Source organism: Macrobrachium rosenbergii, chromosome 56 (genome assembly GCF_040412425.1).
Source record: "Macrobrachium rosenbergii isolate ZJJX-2024 chromosome 56, ASM4041242v1, whole genome shotgun sequence".
Classification (NCBI taxonomy): domain Eukaryota; kingdom Metazoa; phylum Arthropoda; class Malacostraca; order Decapoda; family Palaemonidae; genus Macrobrachium; species Macrobrachium rosenbergii.
In genome coordinates, this window is record NC_089796.1 from 59,500,181 (window position 1) to 59,526,371 (window position 26,191).

At 43.3% G+C, this 26,191-nt stretch overlaps 1 protein-coding gene across 1 annotated transcript in view; it reads left to right on the forward strand.

Moving 5' to 3' along the window:
- LOC136836677 (dehydrogenase/reductase SDR family member 13-like) overlaps window positions 1-26,191 on the forward strand; it is a 156,777-nt gene that overhangs the window by 10,847 nt on the left and 119,739 nt on the right. Inside the window, exon 2 of the mRNA XM_067101151.1 lies at window positions 15,001-15,088. Within this exon, the coding sequence (XP_066957252.1) occupies window positions 15,024-15,088 (65 nt within the window). The 5' untranslated portion in view covers window positions 15,001-15,023. The remainder of the gene's footprint in view (window positions 1-15,000; window positions 15,089-26,191) is intronic.

Below are 26,191 nucleotides of genomic sequence, written 5' to 3' on the forward strand. Positions count from 1 at the left end.
CTGCAAACTTGACCCTCAACAAGGTAATCTGAAGAAAAACACAAGCTATGAAAATGGCTTTAATGAGGATATCTCTTTGTCATGAAAAAATGAATATTATAAAAAGTACAGTAATACAACCTTAAAATTAGAGTGAAAGGTCCAATTCCTCCAAACAACATGGCAGGAAATACATCAAAAATGTTAAGACTATTAAGGTAAAATAGATTCAACCCTGTAGATTTGACCCCTTGTCGTGGTATCGGGCTTAGGGAGACAGAATATGTCTTTTACACTGATTGGGGATTCATCTCCACTAGTCTTGAGACTCTGCTCTCCAACTAAATGTTGTGAGAACTATCTCTTCTTTGGAGGGCGTTCATTCTTACCATCCCCATCTCCTCCATGCCTGGACCTTTTATTAACATTTTGGATTAATTATGTGGAATTTTCCACTTTTGCAAAAATTCGCTGCTTAGGTGAGTCTGAGAAGGGACCGTGTTTTGGGAGGTCCTGAAGACGCGTTGGCATCTGCCCAGCTAATTGTGGGAGTTGTGGACTGGTTAAGTCACCACCTGACATGGTTTGGACCCAAGAGGGTGATGGAACCCTCCCATTGCTATCGCCCTTGAGAGAACCATCTCAGGCATCAGCCCATCTCTCCAGGGGCTGTGTTCCTGGGACCAGGCTTTTTGTCCGAAGCCCAAAAACATGCTTACGTCATCTGGGAGAAGACCCCATTGGTGAGGCAGAGCTCTCAGCAGGAGAAGAGGCTTATACCTGGGCCACTGAAAGCGTGTTGGTGCTATCCCAGAGGGAGGGTATGGGGTGGACCATTGGGAGTCAACCTCACTTGTGCCATTGGCGGAGAATCCCAATTTCATTGCACTGATCCACGGTGCCTTCTTGATATAACCAAGCATATATAAAATGATCTCTCAAAGGATTTGGCGTCATGTATTCCCTCCCTGGTTCTGGCACTTACTGGCACGGAAACGACTGCTGGCGTGACATGGACACGAGCTGATCACCATTGGACTAACCCAGACTCCGAGACGTCAGGAGGTATCAAAACTCCCTGGAATTGACTTAGATAGAAGCTCTATTGCACTAACATTAGCCTATCATTGGACTATGAATGCTTGTCAGTGTAGCCAGACGCAATTTGGAAAAGTAGAAAGAATAAAATTGACTGCCAGAAAAAGACGTGTTTCGGACTTTTTCTGCTTATATTAAATTCTCATCTTCCCAGGAAGCATATGAGGCTCAGAAGAAATTACATGGCCATGTCCCTCAACGATGCAGTACTCAGCACGTTGGTGTTTTCAGTGAGAAATGTGAATGACGTTCTCCATTTGATTTTGTACCAAAGGATGAAGAACTTGAATCGTCTCCATGCAGCAGAACACTCCAATTTCTCTGCTGTTGCTGCTTTAAGGAGGGAAGGATAATCTCATAAAAGGTGCTCGGAATCTGCATTGAGAACAAAGTGGGTACTATCCCCGTCGGAAATTTGAAAAGGTATGGGAAGAACTTTTAATAAAAAGGAAACTGACGGCAGTACCAGTATTGTTAACCAAATTCAAACCACCTGGAAGATGGGAATATTGAACATATTGCGCTCTCCATAAATTCTTTAACACTTTAAGAGGGTGGTATACTCTAGAGATCTTCATGCCTTTAATGAGGAGGAAATCCCCTCAAACGATGCCCCCTGCATATACCAAGTTAAAAACTGGGAGGCGATGCAGCCATCCTACTAACCTTCTCCTCTAGTTATTTACCTGACACCCTCTCTCGTCGATTCGAAAGGATGCAGGTAAAAATACAAACGAAAGCCAAAACAATGCCGATGGAATGTTTGAAGGGCCTTTTCAAATCTCATGTATTAATAAAAAGATGTTCTGTATGCTCTGTGGAGCTTAACCCTGAGTGTGAAGCAGCCCGGTACTGTTTTCAGTGAAGGGACCTTTCCAAATCTTGTCTGCCCCAGGCACAGGTTCCGAAGAAGTGCTGGCAGTGGCAGACAACGAACACATCAGCCTTAGTGCAGCAAAAGCGGGTGGTAATGGCAGCGAATAGAAGTGCCAACTCCACTTATGCTTCTGTCATAGAAAGATGAAGAACTGTTAATAAAGCAAAGCCTCCAATAACATCTACTAGTAGGCTCTGGAAACCTGCTTACATCGGCCGAAAACAATAATCAGAACCCTGAATCTGTTGGTCACTTTGAAGCCTAGTACCAAACACTGCACTTCAAAAAGCATGGACAATCTAAACCACAAAGTGGAAACAAAATGGCAGGAGATTCAGCACCAAACAAAGCTTGCAAACATATGCAAAACATTCTTCACCAAGAAAGAATCGAAGGAACAGCCCCAAATAAGGAGAGCAAACTCTAACCCTTGTGATTTACTACCACTAACAACAGGGATAAGGTGCCAGCTGCTTTTCCACAAGAAAGCGCAGACAAGGAACACATCCCCAGTGATGAGGGTTTTATAATAAAAACATCAAATGGGTTCAGTTTCTCCCCCTTAGATCTTCCCACCCAGAAAGGTGAGTCCAAATGTATATAAAAACCAAAGCCAGGTGAGTGCTTACCAGTCATGCCGTCCTAAGACTCAAAGCAACAGAACAACAATATTCAGAAGACCAGTGAACACCCTGACCATCAAAGGCATAACACAAAATCTGATGGTAAGTTGAAAACCCCGACCTTTAACAAGGACTAAAAGGGATCAAAAAAACTTTCTGATAAAGGAGAACTTTCCTTCCAACCTAGATCGCACTTCCTCCAGTGAGTGGGAAGTAGTACTTTAACTTTTTTTACATTCACTTACGACATCCTCCAGTGGAACTGCAAAGGTCTCAGAGCCTTCTGAAAAGATCTTAAAGTTTAATGAATGAATTCAGCCCAGGGATCGTATGCCTGCAAGAAACAATGATAGGAAACTGTCCTTACAACCCTGGACTGATTATGCCATGTTTAATTCTACTCCCCCAGTTGGTGATCGTGGCTGATTCGAGGTGCTGCAATTATTATCAATAAGTCTTTGCAGCACTCTTCAATACAACTTTACAACTCTGAGAAGCGGTTGCAGTGTCTGCCATCTTAGACAAGAGGATCACGGCCTGCTCCCCTACCTCCCACCAGACCTTTCTTTTAACATTGGGAGATATTCAGTCCTTGATTAACCAACTTTCCGTCCCCTTTTCGTATTAGGAGATTTTAATGCTCCCAACCCCTTTGGGAAAGTCAGTGTTTAGACGAGGGAGGGAAAATAATTGAGGACCTTATTGATACGGAATGATGTTTGCACTATATAATAATGGGTCAATGACCTTCCACAATATTCATCATAATCATCTTTCTGCACAAGGACCTTAGTATTTCTTCAAACAAATATCCACCTTGACTTTAACTGGTCTGTTAATGAAGATTTGAATGGCAGTGATCATTACCCGATCCATCTGAAATATGTTGTAAATGCCCCATCTGAAACATTACCTAAGTGGAAGGTAGAGGATGCTGACTGGGAACAGTTCAGTCAAGGCAGTCAATCTAGATAAGGAATTTGAGTCATTTCATTCTCACCTGGATGCCTATGACTACTTCATTGAATCCACTCTGAAGAGTGCCAGGGCTCCGATCTCTAAGACAAAAGGTAAACACTGCTCAGCCTGCAGTTCCTGGTGGAATAAGACATGTGGTACTCTGAGGAAAGTCACTCCCTGTGCTACCGACGATACAAAAGATCTAGTGGCTCTCGAGTCTAAATTAATCTATAATCGTGGTTAGCCAAACAGGCGTTTTTTAGAAAGCCAAAAGAGAGAGTTGGACTTTATTATATCAATGAATCAATTCCAAACTCCATTGAGAGTGGTGTGCGCAAAATTAGGAAACTGAGTGGAAATTTGTTGTAGACCTGTTACCCTCATTAAAAGTCAATAACACTCTGATCACAGAGCCCACTGAAGTGGCCAGTGAGCTGGGAAACACTTTTTCAAGGACTGGTCCAGCCTGATAATTATTCCCTCCCTTCAATTTCAGAGAAGTGGTCAGGCTGAAATGACTCTGAAGATTTGATTCGGAAAATCTGAACCATACAACCACAAATTTTCCTTAAGAGAATTTCCCGGAAGTAATGTCTTCAACTGAATCAGACTTTTTCCAAGGGTGTTGATTCAATTTATATGAAATGCTCAAACACCTCCCAGATGATGCCAAAAGTATCTACTCAAGATTATAAACAAAATATGGGAAACTGGAATTTTACCCAAGGACTGGAAAATATCCATAGGTTTTTCCCATAAAAAAGCCTAATAAAGCGCTCGCCACCAGCTAGAGACAATCTCTTACCAGCTGTGTTTGTAAGCTGATGGAGAAAATGATAAACACCAGATTAGTTTGGCACCTGGAAACTAAGGATAATAACTCCATTTCAATTTGGTTTCAGGAAAAATCGTTCAGACTTTGATCCTTTGCTGAGGCTGACCAATCAAATCCAGCAAGTCTTACCAAACGGGTGTCAGAGTATCGGGCGGTTTTCGACCTAGAGAAAGCATATGACACTACTTGGAGAATTGGCATCATAAAACAATTGCACAAAAATGGCATATGTGGAAGAATGATTAAATTTATATTCCATTTTAACAGAGATTTTTAAGGTTAGAGTGGGCAACACACTTTCCCAACCTTTCATGCTGGAGGAGGACTTCCCAAAGGAAGTGTTTAAGTGTGTTGCTTTTTCAGTTGCAATAAACAGTATTGTGCAACAAATATCATCAATTGTTAAATGCTCACTTTTGTTGATGACCTTGCAATTTCTTGCACAGGATATGATGCCCGTCAGTATGTAAACATTTTGAAAGGTTTGTTAATGTATTACAAAGGGGCTGATGAGAATGGTTTTAAATTGCTATTCCTCGAAAAACAGTTTCTGTAAGATTTACTTGGACGTGACAAGAGGTTCCCACCCTTAGTTTAAAAGGATCTATCATTCCTTATGAAAAGGACCTTTTTTGGGAATGACCATTGACCAGAAATTGACATGGGTCCACCATTCATAAATGCCTTAAAGACTAATGTTAAACAATCTCCAATTTTTAAAGGTTGTCTCTGGATTTAGTTGGGGAGCTGATAAAAATCCCTGCTGAGACTGTCAAAAGAACATGTGCTCGATCCAAGCTAGACTATGGCTGTCAGATTTATTCCTCAGCTTGTAAAACCAAGCTGAAGGAACTGGACGTTGTACAGTGTATGGGTCTTGAGAATATGCTCAGGGCTTTAAGAACTTCGCCTGTTGAAAGCATATATGTTGAAGGAGGCAGACCAACTTCCCCTTGATCTAAGGAGGCAAGAATAGGATTAAGATTTTTGGTTAGTGTTTTTAGTGCTCCCAAAAATCCCTCCTTCCAAGTGCTGAGGGAAGCAGACTCACGGTCTTTTCTGGTCAAGAGCCTCTAGACCATTCCAAATTAGACTAAATGAAGATGTTAGGGATAGTCATCTTAAATCCCAGAAAGTCATGGAAGTTGAAAGATCCTGTGTATCCTCCATGGCTTATCCCAGCAGCATCCGTTGCAAAAAGCATATAACAAAAAGACTGACCTGAGGAAGAGATTAGGGAAAGTTCTTGAGCACGATGCTGCCCATACTAATGTGACAAAAATCTATACTGATGGATCAAAGTCGGATAGTGGTGTTGGCATCTGCAGTTATCCTTGGTGATACAGCATATACAGCTAAACTACCTGACTTTGCATCCATATTCACAGCAGATCTGACAGGTATAGTTTCTGCCCAAAATATAGTTTTGGAATGATAAAATAATTTCTGTCATCTACTTAAAAAGCACTTTTAGCAAGCAATAAAAATTCAATAGCTTCCATCCATTAGTTCAAAAAGTTCAGGAATCGCTCTTCCATTTGTATTATCTGAATGGAAAATGGGAATCTTTCCTGTTGGTCCTTCTCAGCGGGGGATTGTGGAATGAGATGGCAGATAGGGAAGCGAAAGGTGCTAGTGTCTATTCAGAAACAGCCTTAGTAAATTGCCTCGGACCTTCAGACCTAAAAGGTCCTTTTTAGATCTTATATTTAAACAAATGGCAAGAAAGATGGACTTATTTTATGCATTAAAATATAGAAAAATCAGGAATGCTGTATATTGCCCCAGATCGGCTTTCGTCTTTCCAGTCGGATAGACGCAGAAATAGTTTTAAGCAGAATGAGTGAAAGGATCACACTTATTTGACCTACATCAGTTTATTTTAGAAGGGCAAAACCCCCGGAGTGTGAGCGGTGGTGAGATGCTAACAGCTCCCACATTCTGGTTGCTTGCCCCAGATATTTTAACCAAAGAGAGATATTTTAGAGGTAAATCCCCAGGCTCTGGATATTTTGGGGGAGATGAAGCCAGGGAGGGGTCTGCTCTCATCCCCCTTTTCAAGATAAACATTTTTAATAAAATTTAATTATATTTTATTAATCACATCATCGATATATATATATATATAGAATCATTTTATTAAGCATTTTCTTCATTAAACATTCATTTATCATATTGTAATTTATCTATGAACCATCTTCATCATACACTCATTATGAAAAAATCATTTTTCATAATATAATTTATTTAGTTTCCAAATTAGAGTGAATGGCTTCTTTGGCCCCACAACCTGGCTTTGAAAACTCATACATCCCATCCATCCAAAAATACATTCAAAAATACTTAAGATTAAGGAGTAAATATGAACTTATAACTAAACACAAGAGAGACATCTACAACATGAGAAAATATATATATGGGGTACATGGAGCAAAATAAAACAGCCCAGTACCCCAAAGACAATCCAGAATCATAACATGTCAAAATTACAGTTCCCAAATATAAAAGACAATAATAATATCAATATGAGGAGCAAGGCAGTGAGGCATGATCAACCAGAAGGGCAAGCAGAGAAGTAAATGAGGCAGGGGGTAGGGGAAGGATAAAGGGATGATGGTTAATTAAGGTGGGAAATGACACTCCCCACAGCCACTGTAGAAAATTTCAGGGCTTCGAGTGATTTTAAATAATGGCGTTTAAACACTAGAGGTGATTTCCAACCCGTGTATTTGGTAAGTTCTGAAAATCCATATTATGAAAGTAATTAGTGGAAGTAGCTACTCTTGCGAATATCATGAACCTTAGGAACTGAATCCCGGTTAGCTTGTTTAATGAAATACAAAATTTGTTGCCTTATTGCATTTAACGATAGAGTACCACCTTTTCTCCCTGATAAAAAAGAGGACCCGACTTACACTGTGGAGTTCTTAAAAGGTAAGACTTTAAGGTATAGACTGGGCATAAGGACTGGTCCTGTGGAAGGGGCACCACCTTCCAAGGAGACCACCTGTCTTGAGGTCCTCATTTTGGCTAAAAATCTATGATCAGGAGAAAGGAGGGCTTCTCCGGTCGGGAGGAAACTAACAAATCATCACCTCTAGAGAGAGCCGACAGCTCTGACATTCTGGCACCTGAAGCCAAGCTAATCAGAAATAAAGTTTTCCTTAACAGATCCAAATAAATGCATTGAGAGTTGTCAATCTCGGATGCTAACTTAAGTACATCATTGAGGAACCACGTAACAGACTGTGGGGGTATAGGTCTCAGACGAGCGCATGCTCTAGGAATAGATGAAAAGTAGGAATCTGTAAGGTCAATTTGAAACCATAAGAATACCTTCTTCAGGGCTGACTTAGCTGTGGTAATAGTGGCCGGAGCAAGGCCTTTTCAAACAATGATCTAAAGAAGGTAACTGCTAGGTTAGTAGTCATGGTTTGGGCTTTAGATGTCTTCAAAAAGGAGGCCAATTTCTTGACTGCTGAGTCATATTGTCTGAGAGTAGAATCTCTCTTGTCTGATTCTAAAAACAGAGTTTTAACGGGGTCAATGTTTGCTCCCTTTTGAGCTGCGAACTTTATAAAGTCCATAAAACTAGGGCATTCTGAATTCTTGAGGAAGCTGACACAGTCTTGGTTTGTACTGTTTGGGTCAGTTTGGGATTGGGAATCAAGACTTCGCAACCCCAGTTCCTGAAGAAAAGGGAACCAATTGCTCTTCGCCAGTACGGGCTACCAGGGCTGGTTGGGACCTTTGAATGACCTGAGTTTGTGCAGTACTTTCAACAGCAAATTTATCAGGGAAACAGATAAATCTTCTCCCAATTGTTCCAGTCTATGGTCATTATGCGTCCGTGGCGTCGCCTGGGGATCCAGGTTCGAGCCACATAACAGGGAAGCTTGAAGTTGCTCTCCCGTCGAACAGATCCACTTGGAGACCCGAACCCGGCGGCAAATCCAATTGAATGACTCTCGTCCAGAGACCACTCCGACTCCAACGGAGTGGCCTGACAGGAATCCGCCACCACGTTCCGCACTCCCCGCTAGGTGGGTGGCTGACAGATGCCAGCTGTGCTTGTTAAGCCAGGGAGAAAATAGCTACCATAACCTGGTTCACTCGACCTGATTTGGAGCCACCCTGTTGATGCAATGAACTACCACGGCGCTAATCCAACACCAGCCTGATATGAATCCGGCTGGGGTGCTGATTTTCTTTAAGGTTAGAAATACCGCCATAGCTTCCAAGGTGTTTATATGGAACCGTTGAAACATTGTGACCACGTTCCTGTACTTTTGTTTTGGCGAATACCCTCCCCAGCCGCTTAATGGCGTCCGTGAACTACCAGCGCCAGAGGGGGAAACTGGAGTGGAACTGTTTTGGACAGGCCACTGACTGTGGACCAAGGCCGCAGTCTCGCCTTTAAAATCCGGGAATGGAGGAGACCTTTGTCTCTGAGCCTGACATTGGCTCGACTCCGCCACACTCTGTTTATGTCTTTTAATTTTGCTTTTTAAGAGCAGGTCCGTCACTGAGGCAAATTGAAGAGAACCGAGGATTCTTTCTTGGGCCCGGTGGGATGCTGTTTTGTCTTTCAGGAATTTCCTGGTAAGGGAAGCTATCTCCTTCCGCTTGGGAGGCGGGAGGGATAACGATGTAAGAGGACAGATCCCACTGGAGACCCAGCCACTGAAACCGGGACTCCGGAGTCAGGCGGGACTTCTCTCTGTCAGTTGAAAACCCAACGACTCCAGGAAGTTGATGACCGTGGCCGTGGCCTTCCGGACATTCTAGAACTGTTGAAGCCCAAATTATCCAATCGCCTAGGTACGCTGCTAGGGATATCCTCGACCGGAGTTGCTGAACTACCGTGTCCGCCAGTTTTGTAAATATCCTGGGTGCAATATTTAGACCGAAGGCATGACCCTGAAGGAGTAGGCTTGATTCCCGAGTCTGAAACCCAGGAACGGAGAGAAGCTCCGCAAACCGGACGTGATAGTAAGCGCCTGAAAGATCGATAGAGGTGGTGACGGCTCCACGCGGAAGTAGAGTCCGCACCTGTGCTACCGTAAGCATGCGAAATTTGTCGCATTTTATGTAATGATTTAGACGCGACAGATCCAGGATCACTCTTTGCTGATCGAAGTCTTTCTTGGGAACAGTGAACAACCTGCCTTGAAACTTTAGGTGCCTTACTTTCTTTATTGCTCGCTTGTTGAGCAATTCCGCCACGTGAGTCCTGTAGGACTGTTGAGGGTGGCTGGTAAACCTGATCAGAGGAGGGGGTCTTGGTCCAGCTCCATCCTAGACCTTTGGACACAATGCTGTGTGCCCAAGGGCTGAAGGACCACTGGCCTCTGAACCAATACAGGCGACCACCTACCTGATTGTTCTCAGTGGGAGGGAGCGGGTTTGTTCCCCTACCACGTCCAGGTTTACCTCTTGGGGCGGTGTTGGGCTTGCCTCTGTAAGGGGCCCGACCTCTTCCCCTTTGCGCTCCTATTAAGGCCGTGAAAGAACCCACGGCCTTCATAGGTAGGGTTGTACGCTGGTGAAGCAACGTGCGAGGGTGCAGCAAGGGAATGGGCTGGTTGGACCAGCACATATTGTTGGGGATGGGCTTTCGAGGTGGAGGGCTGTGCAACTGCCGAGACCGGGACGGCTTGAACTACCGCCTGATGATGAGGCCTCTTGTGTCTCCTGAACCGCTTACACCTTTAGTCTGGGGCCGCCAGATTCTGGGGTCTTACGCTTATAGGCTGAGATACCCCAGCGAGAGCGAAGACTCTGGTTAGCTCTTGTAGCCTCCCCTGAGTACACTGGCTACTTTTCTTCTGGGAAGAGGTTAGGACCCCAGATCGAGCTCTTCATGAGCTTGTTAGGCTCATGACGTATGGTGGCTTCGGCAAAGATGAACTTTCTGCACTCAAGCTTAGCCATCATGAAATCGAAAAGGTCTGTCTGAAACCCTGCTAACAGGGATTTAGCCAAGACCTGAAAGAAGGGCTCGTCTGCACAGGAGACGGCAGTCGCTTCTGTGAGGCAGACGGAGTTCAATGACCGGGCTAGCCTAGTCCGGGCCTCAAATTCAGCCTTCAGCAGGGCTTCCGGGAGCTTAGGAAGCTGCTCGCTGAATTGGGTTGACGCACAGTAAGTGTCCAGCTTTCCCACAGTAAAAGTGGACGGAGCGTCAACCCAGAACTCCTCACCCCTGGGAATACCAGGGATGTGGAGTCTGTCTCCCTTAGTTGAGGCAAGGGATTGCCAAAGCACGCCGAGCCGTAGCCAGAGCCACTTTGTTTAGGCAAGGAGTCGGCAACTTATCACCCAGGGCGAAACATGGTATAGTTGCCCTTGAAAGGTGTAAGTTTTGTGTTGTCTGCCTGCCACTCCGTCAGAGTGCGCAGGAGAGCCGACTGAGCTTGGTCCCTAGGGAAGATCACTGTCTCTCTAGGGACCTTGTCTGAGCGTACCCAGGCTTCTTCTGTCAGCCTAACGAAGCCTGGATAAGGGGGCAGGAGATCGGGAGGAAAGAACTCAAGTTCCTCTAACCGCCTCGTGCAAGACCTTCAACAGTCAGAGTACCCTGTGTTGAATAGCACGGAGGGCAAAACGCCAAGGGTTCCCGACGTCAAAAGGGAGGAGATCAGCCGATCAGGAATAGCATACTGCGCGGTTCGACTCCGCCAGGGCGAGCCATTCCCGCCAGTATGTTATCATGGCTGGTAAGTTTTTCGGAGATCTTCGTAAACTTAGACTCGACCTCCGCCGAGAACCTCTCGAACAACTGGTTTGCAAACGCCTCTGGATCAAAGGCAGGCTGGCGAGGAGGGCTTGGTTTTGATGCCCTCTTACTCGCGCCTTTGCCGGAGGTACCAGGTTTGCTCCCGGAGGCTACAGGTACGGAGACCTTAGCCTTCGACGGGGAAAGGTGATGCTTTCCTGGAAGACGAGACTTAAAGCCCTTCGCCTTCCATGAAGTCTTCAGCTTCAGCTTGGGACAGCTGATGGAGCCCTGTCACCCAAGGTGGAAGACTTTACAAAACCTGTAAAGAAGAAACAGAGGAAGATGGGAGTCAAAAAGGGGCCCGCCCCCGCAACCTCACTTACCTCGCTACCTACCACCTGGTCCTGTTCCGTATTCATTGGTTCCAGGTCCAAGTCTAACGCCGCGACGCCCTCCGATACCTCCGGCATACAGGATGTCCTCTTGGGGTGGCTGGGTCGCATCCTGGATCTGCTGGATGATAGGTGGCCAGTTCTTCCGAACCGAGAGCTGCCACCCGCACCGGGTAAAGCAGGTCCTCAACTTCGCCGAGGACATAAGGCTTCCCGACGGAACGCTTCTCCCAAACCCAGCCACCCAGGCGCCGGAGAGACTCAAGAGAAGTCTTCTTGGAGGACTCGTCCCACCTGTAAGAGAACGGACAATTAGGGTTGAACGGAAAGTGGTTCGAAAACCATATAAGCACTACATCGATATGAGGAACGAATAAGAAGAAGCTATATCTTACCGACTCGTTCTGGATGCCAGCGCGACAGAGCTTAAGCAAACCTCACAGCTGTCGTTTCAGACAATTAGGTCATCTAACCGACCGCACAGCCAGCGTGGGTCTGGCACACCACGTGTCCATAGGGTTGCTGGAGAGAAGCGGTGCACCTGCCCCTCACAACTAACAGTCTGTAAGTGTAAAAGTACATGAACCTACCACTCTAAGTAACCTAAAGCTGGAAGGCCAGGGTATTTCAGCCATTGGAATGCTCCGTGAGAGAAAACCCCTCGTCAGGGACGACCACCAAGCCATAAATTAAACAGAGTGGAAGGCAAGATATTTCCCGTCACCGGAATACTCCATGAAACGGAAAGTTTGAGACAACAGGGACCCACCACAAGGGCTGCCAGCAAAAAGACGGCGGAACCCCAGGGTGGAGCACCAGACTCAATAAACATATAAAATAGATAGTGGCGGAGTGAGAAGCTCACCTGCCAGATAATATATAATATATAATATACAAGTAATATAATATACAAGTGATGGTAATAATGAGAAAATCCACTGAGACCGGAGGTATCCCTTCTTTCTCATTCACTCCCCCCTCTCTCAACCTCCCCGCCAGTGAAACAAGGTGGGTGAGGTGCCCGCCATGAAAGGCCAAGTATAACATAAGCCGGAGCAGGCGCCATCAACCCAGCAAAGCAACCCGACAGAGAGAGAATAAGATCAAGGAGAGAATGTTCAAACCTGCCTGGAGAGAGGTAAACGAAACATCAAACAAACACAGCGCTGCCGGGACTAGTTCTGGGAGGGAGCGGAATCTTTCCACCAGAGGAGTCCCAACTCGAGAAAACGCCATCTAGCCGTCACCCGCACGAGTAGGGCAAGAGCTGGTTGGGATGAGGGGGGGGGGGAGGGTGGTGGGGTAGGGAAGAGGAGTAGGCTACGAGAGTGAAAACAGGAGACAAGGGAAAATGATTCACCTGCTCGACTGCAAGCATACGCCACGCCAAGAATATAATATGAGCTTGGTAGGACAAGCCTACTCCTGAGGGAAGGGATGCGACCAAGAACTCAACGCCTAACTCCTGACTAGGCAAAGCCTAGATGAATACCCGAGCTTAGGCTCAGCCTAGGCTAACGGAAGGAGTAAGGGAAGGGTGGAGGAAGGGAAAACAGGGAGAGAAATTGTGCCAGAACCAACCAGGACCGAAAAAGGGGGGCAAAAGGCGAATAGCCTAGAGGAGGCACACCCAATGAACTCTACTCCTTCGAAAAGAAGGGGAGAACAAAGGGGCTCACTCTGCCACCCCAAACGGCCACAGAGGAAACAGCAACAAACTCCTCAACCCGATGAACCACTCCACACCTAACCTATGAGGGGGCGAGAGGACAAGGAAGCAATACTGAGCCTAACATGATAGGCAAGGGAGAAAAAACCCACATACGACATAAAATAAAAACCATCACACAATAAACATAAGAATAATTCTAAGAATAATTTCTAAGAATAATGTGCTCATGCGAGGTGCGTAGCTACCTCGAGGAGTGGCTAGACCTAAAGCTGCCGCTACCTCTGCGGTAACAAAATATATATATATATAAAGCACCAACGCCAAAATATAATAATAATAATAGTAAATAATTAAGACCAACTAGGAACTCAACCTGGGGAGACCTGCTGGGTATGACGGGACCCTATAGGGACTCGATGGTTCATAGAAAAATTAAACAAAACCCAATAAAACCACCGCAGGAAACACCGCCAGGAAGAGATCCGGGGGAACAGATAAGAAATATGAACGACAAAGAGACAACCCCACAGAAAAGACTGAAGGGGTCGCCACGGTCGACATGGCTGGCTGGGGACTCCATGGCGCCATAACAACAGTCTCATAATTGTGAAAAAAAGGGACAGATGCAGCCAAACTTATCGAAAACCCCACAATAAGATGGTACTTAACTTGGAGATGGTAAAACTGCTTGAAGACATGTCGAAACAGTTGAAAAAAACACCAAAAAGGCACAAGCACAAAAATTCTGAGGGTATCAGTCACGTAAAAAATGGAATGAAGTAGGTGGCGCTGGTGTCGCCGGTCTGGCGGACGCCTGTGTGTGGAGCTGTAACGGCTCACCGCTCTCTTCCGGGTTTTGACATAGGGATATCTATCGAATGTAGCTCTGTGGTTGTGATCCTTTCACTCACCCTTGGTTATACCGACGCCTTCCTTAGGGAAGACGCCGATCTGGGGTAGTAACCCCAGCATTCCTGAAAGCTCTTTTTTCTCTGGTATATCTAGCAATTTATACCTAGAAATTCGTGTTAGTATGGAATTTCACCGGCTGACACGGGGCTGGACTCAGAAAAACTTCTTAGCCTTGTTCTTTGTCAATCCCTAGCACTGCCATTCAGGTACCTTATATGTTTTGTATAAGATATTTTGAGATTTTGATTATTCTTTGTTTCCAGCTTTTCCAAGACTATATCATCCACCACATTGTACTGTACTAGTTTTGCTTTAATTTCTCATGTCTTTTCTTCTGAGAGGTTCAGTACCACAATTTTTATAGCTTTATTCTTGTTGTGACCAAATTGTGGCATATTTTTGTTGGTTTAGGCAATGCAAATGCTTTTTTGTTGAACAAGCTGAGAAGTCACAAGTTTCGTAATTTTACTTATCCTTTTGCTATCATAATTCACTCTTAATAGTTAATGTACTGCAGTTTCCTTTGCTGTATTCGGCTGGTTCCTGTTGGGTCCATTGGGTTTTTAGCTTTGTTTTCCAACTAGGGCTGCAGCTTGGATAATGATGGTAATATTAATAATAATTAATAATTGTAATAAAAATAATAATAATAATAATAATAATAATAATAAAAGTATAATTAGGATAAAAGACCTATATTTTGGGAGGCCAACAAGATCTTAACCCAGTGAAGTTTTATTAAATGTGTTACTGGTTTTTACAGCTAGAATATCCAAAATTTTGCTTTAAGCATTTTTGGGGGGGAATTCTTTTGTAGTGTTGTTAATTTAAATGAAATCAAACACCTGCAAATTGTTGCTGGTTGAATATGTAGAGGGTAGATTCCTGTAATGTACACCTGACATGATATTCAATTATTCATTTCTTGAAGTAGTGATTGGAAAGGCCCTAGCAATGATTCTGACATCAATACATCACATCACCAATTTTGTAACAAGTCTTCTGAAGTACAAGTCCCTGTGAGTCCATTGCTTAAGTACCTTTGTAATATATTTGAAATTAGTATCTTTTTTTTGTATATTGCCTGCGTTGTTTTAAACTATACTACTGTATAGAATACAGGCAGTCCCTGGTTTACGATGGGGGTTCCGCTCTTATGCTGCGTCGTAAGCCGAAAATCGTCTTAAACCGAAAAATCATCGAAAATCGTCAAAAATCATAGAAAACCTTACTTTTAATGCTCTGGGTTTATTGAAAACAATGTAAACTGCATATTTATTGAGTTCATCAAAAAAACCTCCAAATTTTGATTATTCTGCCGTTTTGGAGCCATATTTCTTCTGTCGGATTGGCGTACGATTTGTCGTAAACCGGGAAATAATTTCTGATGAATATATCTGAAAAGTGTCGTAACCTCGGAATGTCGTAAGCCAGACCCGTTGTAAACCGGGGACTGCCTGTACCTGGTGATTTAAATAACATTCAAGACCCTACCTTTGACTTGAAATAATAGACATACTGTAGAACAGATTCCATTCAGTTTTAAGTGATAAAAATAAATGTATTGTTTGAGCAGGAAATGGGGTTAGCTTGTGAGGTTACCTTATTGCACCCTTACTAGAACTAATCTAACCTAATTTGAATTTAAATTTAAAATTGTTAGTTTTAAATTGATTTCCAAGATGAACTGTTGGATTATTTGCCATACTTTATGCAGGAATTTTGTAGAGCACTAAGAATGTGGTCTGAGCAATATTTAATACTTCAAAAGCTCATGGGTATTGTATAGAATTCAGGAATCTTGACATTCTAGAGTGAGTTGAGTGAAACTAGACTGCAGGGAATTCTGTTACGAACAGTATCACTTAAAGTTTATGGATTTTGTTACTGGATGCATCTCTGTCTGAAAAAATAATTTTCCTAATACGTACTAAGTGGAATAGCCTGGTAAGCATGCTCGACTTATTGGATGATCAGATGCAGAAATGAACACAAAATGCAATTAACTGTTTAAACATGTAAGCTTGGATTCTTTGTTTGCAGGGTAACTGAACTATTGTGTGTTTGTCTTGTAAAGAGTCAGCTTTTTCATATGAAAGTGCTCTACACTAAAACCAATTTCTGCTCTAAACTTTGGTAGTGTTTCTGCTGTGCTACCTTTCTCTTGTATATGAATGAATCTACAGTATTGAAATTGTTGCCAAGTTTGGTTGAATATAATTATTATAATCATACATTGGAGTAATTTTTATTCATAAGCCTAATATGGGAAGTTAATTTTCAAAGATGTTGACTACTCTATGTAAATAAACACATTCATTTTGTTAAGAATGAATTTATGACCTATGGTACTCTAGTTCTTGGTTAACAATGAAAAATACTTGAATGGAAGTTGACAAATGAATAGCATACTTGTTCATACGCAGAACAAACCTGGGTCTCAGCATTAGGATAAATCTTCTGGTGCCAGCTGGAAACTGGTCAAAATAAAAACAATTGTTTATGCAAGGAATTGGTGGTATCTGGTATCCTTAACAGAGGTGAGATGGGAAGCGGCCAGTGACCTTATTTCAACCCCGTGTTGTCTCGGTTTTCCTCTTACCGCCATTGAGAGAGGTAGTGTCTTTCTCTCCCTCTCCATAGGCAGTTGTTTTTGCATTTGCTTGTGTTTCTTTGTTGTTTTTGTGTTTAGTGTGCATGTTTTTTGGTTTTTATCATGCAGTCCCAAAACCCAGCTAAAAGTTCTTGTAAGCCTTGGAGAAAATGTCCTGGTGCAGGCACCTATCCTTGCTCGTGCTATATAGCTTCATTTGAGACTGACCCCCATTCAACTTGTGGTAGGTGTAGATCGAATGATTGCAATGTGACTAACCCTTGTCCTGAGTGTCGTTCTTGTCCTGTGCGGTGGAAGAGATTTGCCATGAAGCAGCAGCACAAGAGGAAGTCGGAGACGCCATCTTGGGAAGGATTTTCTCCTGCTATGATGGATGTTTCTCAGGTTCCCTATTGTTCTGCTTCTCCCCTTGCTTCTCCTTACTTGTCAGGTTTGTCTCCTTCCTTTTCTTCCTTTGATTTGTCTTTGGAAGTTTTGGGATTAGGTTTTCATTTTATTAGGAAAATATAGTACATAAAATTGGATATAAAATTTTTGAATTCATTGTCATTATTTCTGGAAAGTGTTACTCTTGCTGTCACCTAGGCTTTTGTTATGGTCGGACGTAATCATATGTGCACATATGTGGAACATATTTTTTTTAAAGTTTTGTGAATGAGAAATGATGTGAAATGAAATATTTAATTCAGTGAGAAATTTGTATTATACAAAATGTGAATGCTGTATATCTTTTGAAAGGTACAATCAATGGAAGGGGGTGGTAAGCTGTTACCATTAAGAGCTAAGTTGATCTAGCGTTAAGCATAATAGCCACAGTTCTACGCAGTTGATCTAGCGTTAAATATAATAACCACAGTTCTATGCCATTAATTTTAAAATGTTTCTATTTCAGTACTAATAATGGCAATATTTATGGAAGTTAATTCAAGCTGTTACTTAATAGCAGTGAATTCAACTCTGTGGATGGGTATAGTAAAAAAAATGTGTGGGTTTTTGGGGGTCAGAGTTTGTACTGAGAGAAGTACTACTGTTTTGTTATTTGTACTTGCACTTTAATTAGTACAGTACTGTATGTGTAAATCCCCATAAAAAACTAGTAAACATTTCATCCAAATTTTGTATGTGTGCAAGGCTTTTAAAACGTATCACAGCATTATTGGTGTTATTTTTTATGGCATGCACAACCATAACACCATCCTAAAGATCTCATTAGCAACTTGAGCTGAGGTAGATGTATATCATTTACTGAAAAATTGTTTACGTAGTGCACTATATTTACTGAAACACAATATTAATCACTTAAAGGGTTATCAACTTTATCAAAACTTGTAATATGATTGCTTACGAAAGCTATAATTTACATGTAATCAATGAATGAACTGAGAGCAATTTTATGGAAATCAGTTGGTTTATACTCCAGTATTAACAGTAGCTTATTGGAAAGTGTTTCCTTTAGCAACAAAGACAATGAAATAACTATGCAGAACAAGAGAGGGAAGAAAGAACAAGATAAATTTTTATGTGCTTGCTAAATTTGCATGGCTTTGTGATTTTACTCGGTCCTTGTTACTGGGCGGTCAGACCCCCCCAGGCTGTCAATTGAGTTAGTACTTATTGTTAAGGTTAACATAAAGAAATGGATTGCAACTCTGGGAAGTGTTATGAAATGATAAAATTCAGGGGATTTGGCTACTATTTGTTATCTTGATGAAAAGTTCTGCTCCTGGCTGTTATAATTGTGTTGAATATTTCCCAATACAGTGCAAAGAGTAGATTGTGTTGTTTTTTAAAGTAACTCCAGGGATTCCCCACTTGTATCTTTTCATTGGCAGTATTTCTTTTACTATAATGTAGCTTTAAGTTGTCACTCGTTAGTTTAAAAATCACTTCTTATGAGGATCCTGCACCTTGGTGAAAGTTGTCATTGAGCTATGGTTACAAGGTAGTTAACCAGTGATGAGCAAATGGGGGTGGAACTAACTGTTGAAGCAGTTTCCCCTTTTTCTGACTTATTGTTGATGCTTTAGGCCTCCTTGTAGTAATGTGTGATTGTTGTATGAATGAATGAATGGTGGTGGCTGGTTCTTCAATGGTGAGAAAGTTGGGCCATCAACTTTGATGTTTAGGGCATGGTGGTGTATGGGCTCTGTCTCTGGAGAGGATGACAGACTGACTCATCCTTATTATGTACATCTCTGGAGGTGTGAGGAAAGAGTTAACACTTTCCTGGACTGTTCAGTCCCTGCTTGGGTTGGGTTTGTCATGCAGTGTTACCAAGTTACATCGTGATTTGTCCGTGGGCAGTTGTGAGCATGACTGCACTTCTGTCTTTGCTGGAGTCATGCAGTCTGGGACCATCCTGGGCTATCCATGGTCCACTTTAGTACAGGATAAATGGTGTATGCTTCTGTTTTTGTCACTAGTTCAGGCCAGAGGTTAGAGAATGGATCATGCTCTTGAACTCTCTTGGATCAGGACTGACTATGGAACTCATTCCAGGCATTAATCATGATCCACCAAACAGCTGCAGTGTTGGGTTGGTGAAGGTCCCTGTAGATTAGTGACAAAATTAGGTCATTTGCCCTGGGAACCACTAAAGGCAGAGTTGGAGAGGCACTTCATAGATATCATGGGCCCTATCCGTGAGCACATTTGCTGTGGAGAAGGGACCAAGACTACTACTCTTTGCCAGGTTTCTTCCAGCAAGCACACCTTGGGACTTGTCTCTGAGGTTTCATTATGCTTCAGTTGTTTTGGTCTGTGCTTGCTCTTGATGTTGCTGGAGGAGTTTGCCCCCTTGATTTGGGACCACCTTGACGTGGTGAGGGGGCTCTTGAACTCCAGGAATCTGCTCCCAGGTTCAAGTTCAAGAGTCCCACATGCCATTATATATTTGTTTGGATTAAATTCTGTGGAATTTTCCACTGTTACTAAAATTTATTGGACCTGATAAATAGGAAAAGGTATCATAGCTGGGAATGGGTTTATATCTAAAGCTAAATAGTGGGAACTGTGGTAGGACCATCAACTGCCCGATAATGTTTGGACCTGAGAGATATCAGGCGGAACTATTCTTTAGGGCTGGACCACGGATTCCAGGGGGGTCTGGTTCTGGGGATAGGACTCTCCGCATTCTATCCGGTATGCCCATAACATGATTAGGGTGGGGATGATTGTATTTAAATAATATTGTCAGTCCTAGCAAGCGGGTTTGGTTTACACTTGGGCGCCACTAATCATGTTGTGCCATCCCCTATGGGGTAGGGTAGGGATGTGGACATTAGTGAGTCAGTTCTCACTTGTGCCATTGGTGGAAGAATAAACCCTATGAAAGGCTGATGATATCTTTTTAGATTTTCAGGTTTATTTATTTTTTTTCCCAACTTCAATCTTAATGCTCAGTTGTGTTAAAGATTTAAGTACCCCTGGACCCTTTGATGGTAGCGACTTGGCACAGTCGACAACTGCAGGAAGCTCCTCCGACAACCTCTCTGGAAAAATCAGAAAAAAATAAAAATGTAATTACACTGGAGTCCTATGCTCCAATGAAAAGCAAACAAAAAAAAAGTTATCTTGCCCAACCTTGACTCACTTTGACTCCCTCTTTGGGAGTGGAAGTTGGTCAAGATTCCTGACCTTAGAAACAGAGAAGAAAATATCGGCATTGAAAGTAGAAAACTTCCTGTTGAATCGACATTCAGCTACTGAAATGTCATTCAGACAAGTAAAAGAACAGATGTGGTAGATAGAAACCACAATAAGAAATCAATCAGAAAATTACTTAAATATAAAAAATATTGACAATGCAAGAATACATATAAAAAAACATGACAATATGAACAGTGTACAAGGTACCATAGTACTCCCTGATAATGATGAATCAGTAGAAAAGAATATATTGCTGGATTCCCTTAAAAAAAGGTACAACAATGTACAAGATTGCGAAATGTGCAACATAGCCAGTAGACGGAGTAATAGAAAAACACTAAGAATAGCAAAGATAAAATTTGAAGGCCATGAATTACCCTTAAAAATTAAAATCTTGGGCCAAAGCAGAGAACTGAGACTGTATGTTCCAAAACCACTTCAGTGCCAAAACTAGTATGTGTGGACATACAAGAAAAAATTGCCGTAGTACATCTGTATGTGCATACTGTGGATCTGACAAACATGCCACACAGTGGAGGTGTGGTGAACCAAAATGCGTGAACTGTGGACAAAATCACCATACTGGATCTAAGGGGTGTATGTATTATATATACAATACAGAATTAAAATTACTTCAGGATAGGACAGGAATGCCTATAAAAGAGGCCAAATTAGAATTAAAGGTTAGAGGAATGCATGATCCCACTAAGAAACTAACTTTTTCTACAGTAATAAGATCAAACAATAAAACAAAAATGGAAGTAAATAAGAGTAACAAAACCCTGATAGATCAGTCTCAAAGAAAAATAGCCACTTTGCAAGAAGAAACTAATATAGCTAAGGACCAAGAAATGTATACAAATCTTTGCTCAAATTCATTTGAGATATTAAGAGAAATGGAAATACTAGAAGATAATACAAGCACCACAGAAATATTAGAAGAGAGTCATGATGAATTAGAAACTAAAGAAAAAAAAAAAAAAAGAGGCCTTTACAGAGAACTCCACCCAAGACCAACAAAAAACCGACTATTATTAGAGATACATCCATTAAATAAAGGTGGGAGACCCCAAGAAATAATAAAACCAACGAAAACAGATACCCAGAACACCAAAGAAATAGTAGAGGAACAAACCATTGACAAGAATGATTACATGATGGGAGAAGAGATTACTCCATCACCAACAGTAGGTGCAGCAAGAGTAAATGGAAAAAGTGACTCATGAAAACACATGTGGATGTAATGAATGTTTCATTGAACTGTGCAGCAAAAACTAAAGCATAACAAAGGACAGTTTAACAAACACCATACGAAATTTTATAAGATACAGAAATAAAGAAACTACTAGTTTAGACACTCACGAAAAGGGCTGTATGTGCATTGGACACATAATGTCTTATAAAGAAAAACAAATATTGTAAATAGGATTTTTGGAAAAATGCAAATTGATCCACAAAAAGAAAATAACACTTGAACACACACGCACACACTTTCAATAATTATATTATACAATGGAACGTAAATGATCTACAGAACCAGATTACATTTGGGAGAAATAAGATTACTAAGGGAATATGAACCAATGATACTATGTTTACATGATGTCAACAAAACAATATCAACAGTAGGTAAATATACCTTAGTATCTACATCTAGAAAAGGAGGAGGAAATTTAGGTACTGCTATATATGTACATAACAAAGTGTTATGACAGAGTACCTGTAAATTTTATACATGAACTTACCTGTTGTTTACATATAGCTGTAATTCTCGATCTCGACAGAAAATTCAAAACTGGCGGTCCCGCTAATATATGGTCAGGTGATACGACTACCACCGCCCTCTACCGGTACCTGGATCCATTTCCATCAACAACTAATCATATTTTCTCTGTCGGGGCCGGGCGACTAGTCGTCTGCTCCTCTTCAGAAATTCATCGGTGCTTTTTTTCGTTTCTTTTTTGGTGAAGTACCCACTTTTGTTGATGGTTCTGGCTTGCTTTTTTGGCTTTGGTTGAGATTTTTTCTAGTTATGTCTGATTCAGGATCTCAAATTAGATATTGTGGGGGGGGTTGTAAAACTCGAATGTCTCGGTCTAACATAGACCCTCACTCTTCTTGCTCTAACTGTAGAGGGAAATTGTGCACAATCTGGATAGATGTGATGAGTGTTTGTCTTTGTCTGTGCTTGATTGGCAAAAGTTGGCTAAATATCAGGCAAAATTAAGTAAAGATAGGGCACGTAAGGCTTCGGCCAGAAGTTCCTCCCAGAGTAGGAGTAGTATTGCCTCTTGTTCTGTTCCTGTTACCCTCCTGTTCCTATTCCTGCCCCGAACCTGTTGTTTCCGAACCCACTACCGTGTCAGACCTTCGGGCAGAATTTGATGGTAAGATTTCGGCTCTTTTCTCTGCGATAGAGAAGATTGGCCAGGATGTGAGTGCGATGTCTAGACATCGAAGTGTTGCAGTGATAGTGTTGTGGAGGAGGTGACTGTTCATCCCCTCGCTCTCCTAGGTCGAGGCCTCTGTCCGCTCCCAGGGCTCAGGGAGAAGACATGCCGAGCTCAAGGGAGGCGAGTGGGGTCTGCTCACGAGCAGTTGCTCCTCTAACAGTCCTGTTGCGTCCCAGGCTGTTGCAGCTCGCTATAGTAAAAGCGATGCGGAAGTGTCTTCTTGTGCTTCTGTTTGTCGGAGGAGTTGGAAGCAGTCAGAGTCTAGTAGGCAGCTGAAGAGACGCAGAGCTTCCTCTCCAAGTCAAGTTCCTATCAAGAAATTTCCGCACGTTCTCCTCTTCCGTCTTGTAGCTTTTGGGATAGCCCAGAGATCTCTTCTTCAGGCAGTCCGGATGCACGTTCTACGGATCGTAGCGGCGCCGGATCCTCCTGTTAGCATGCAAGTAGTGGCTTCCTTCCCGTTGGATCCCAAGTCGGCTTTTATGCCTCCGGTTTCTGGGCCCCCTTTTCGCAAGAGGACAAATTGGACAAGATTTTGAGACTTTTCGAAGGTTTTAAAGCTCCAGCACTTCAGGTTCCTTCTGCAACTGAGGCTCGGTCTCTGCTCCCGCCACGCACCTGGCGCCGCTTCGCTCATGGCGCCTGGCTCCGCTTCCCGCTCGCGCGCCTGGCTCGCTTCCGATCGCGCTCCTGGCGCCACTTCCCGCCCGGCCGCCGACTCACGACGCTACTTTGGCACTTGGCGCCTCTCAAAACACGTTTCAAGGCGCACAATGTTTGCGCTTCTAGCGCTACCGTGGTTTTTGGCGCCTCTTTGGCTCTCGGATCTTCTAAGGCTCCTGACTCCTCTCAAGCTCATGTTTTGATACGCTTGACGCGGGTCAGCTCTTGGCGCCTCGGTGACGTTCGGCGATACTCAAGAGGATAACGCAAAGTTTGGCTCCCGGAGACGTTTCTATCCGCGGTGCTCCAACTGCTTCAGAGATTCTCTCCCCAGTTTCCGATGTTTCGAAGTAGATGATGTTCCGTCTGCTCCTACGTCCAACTTTAAGCATCTCTTACAACTTTTTTGAAGAACATTTTCAAGAAGACTTTGCTCCAGCTTCCCTTCGTCTCCAACTACGCAGTTTGCCAAGGATTTTAAACCTCCTTCCTCTAGATTTCTGAAGCTGGTCCTGTCTGTTTCGCTAAAAGAGCTCTCCGAAGGCAAGAAGGATGGTTGAGCAAGAAAAGATCTCAGGGTAAAACATCTTTCTGTTTTCCCCCTCTCAACTGTCTTTTAAGTCTCGTTCGTGGTATGAGACTGGGGAAGTCTTTTCCTTGGGAGACTCTGCCTCCTCTCAAGGGGGATTTCTCCAGCCTTGTGGATTCTGCCCATCGCTCAGCTTTTTCTTCATCCAAAGTCGGCTTCGTCTTCGGAAATTGACCATCTGGTGAAGAGTTCCTATAGGATCTTGGAGATCTTTTCTTTTATTGACTGGTCTATAGGGCCTTGAGCAGGATAGTGAAAGTCTGTGATCTTCCCCCCAAGACTGCTACAGATCTTGATGCTATTTTGGCCTGCCTGGACAAGGCCATCACGGACGGAACGTCAGAAATTGCCTCAGTGACTGCTACCGGCATTTTGAAGAAGAGAGCACATTGGATTTCGTTTGTCGCGAGAGGAGTCTCCAGGAACCAGAAATCTGCTCTTCTTTTTGCTCCTTTGCTTAAGGAATCCCTTTTTCCCGCCACGTTAGTTAGGGAAATTTCGGAGGCTCTCTCACGGAAGTCTACTCAAGACCTACTGGCTCATTCTTCGAAAAGACCCAGGTTTTCGACTTCTCCAGTAGTACCCAAGCCTTCTTTCCTGTATCCTCTAGGCCTTCTCGGGTACTCCTTCTCGGCCCTTTTCCCGTGCTAGGGAAGAGGAAAATTCTCTTCTCATCCCCAGAAAGCTAGGGGTACCAACCCGATGAGTTCAAGGTCCTTCATGCAACGGTCGGAGCCAGACTAAAGTCGTTCTGGCAAGTTTGGGAGGCCAAGGGAGCAGAACCCTGGGTGATCAACGTTCTGAGAGAAGGCTACTCCATTCCCTTCTCAGAGAGTCCTCCTTTAAAGTCTTCGCCAGTAGACTTCAACGTATCATCCAGGGACTCAGAGAAACTTGTGGTGTTGGAGGAGGAAGTTACTTCCCTCCTTCAAAAGGGAGCCATAGAAGCAGTCCTCGAACCTTCATCTCCAGGGTTCTACAACCGTCTGTTTCTGGTTCCAAAATCGTCAGGAGGATGGAGACCAGTCCTCGACGTAAGCGCCCTGAACAAATTTGTGCTTCAAACACCATTCAAGATGGAAACCACACAGTCGGTTATCAATTCCCTGAAGGAAGGAGAGACTGGATGGTGTCCCTCGATCTCAGGACGCATACTTTCATGTACCTATTCATCCGAGATCAAGGAAATTCCCTACGGTTTTGTGTTCAGAGGCAGGGCTTTTCAATTCAGGGCTCTTTGCTTCGGCCTATCAACAGCCCCACAAGTTTTCACAAGGACGATGGCTCCAATTGCGTAAATGGCTTCACTTAGAGGGAATTCACATTTCCCTTTACCTCGACGACTGGCTGATCCGGTCTCCGTCAAAAGGCCAATGCATGAAGGACCTACAAAGGACCCTTTCTCTTACCGACCAATTGGGACTCATAGTAAATCTTCCAAAGTCACAACTCTCTCCATCTCAAGACTTGACTTATTTGGGAGTTCGGATGAATTCAGTTCTTTTTCAGGTTTTCCGACGTCTCAAAGGATCGAGAAATGCCTGCTGAAAGTGAGATACCTGATGGCAGCCAAGACTTGTTCTGCCAAGGAATGGATGAGCCTTTTAGGCACCCTCTCATCGCTAGAGATGTTCGTCAGTCTGGGGAGGCTGTCACGAGACCTCTTCAGTTCTTCCTACAGCAGATCTGGAACAGGAAGAAAGACACGGATTCGTTTGTTTTTCCTCTATCCACTCCAAGTAAAGCAAGACCTGTCATGGTGGAACGACAGGAGCAAACTAGATCGAGGTTTGTCACTGAGACAGAGGAACCCAGACCTGATGTTGTTCTCCGGCGCTTCAGACGAGGGTTGGGGAGCAACATTGGGGATCTTCAAGTGTCAGGCAATTGGTCTTCATCCCAACGGGACTGGCACATAAATGCGAAAGAGTTGAAGGCAATACATCTAGCCTTGGAACATTTCATGCTTCTGGTGGAAAACAAAAGATAGTAGTGCACTCGGACAACTCCACAGCTCTGGCGTACGTGAAGAAACAAGGAGGCACTCACTCCTTCTCTCTGTTCGAGATCGCAAAAGACCTGCTTTTTGTGGGCGGCAACCAAGAACATAGAGCTAGTAACTCGCTTCATCCCGGGAGCTCTCAACGTAAGAGCG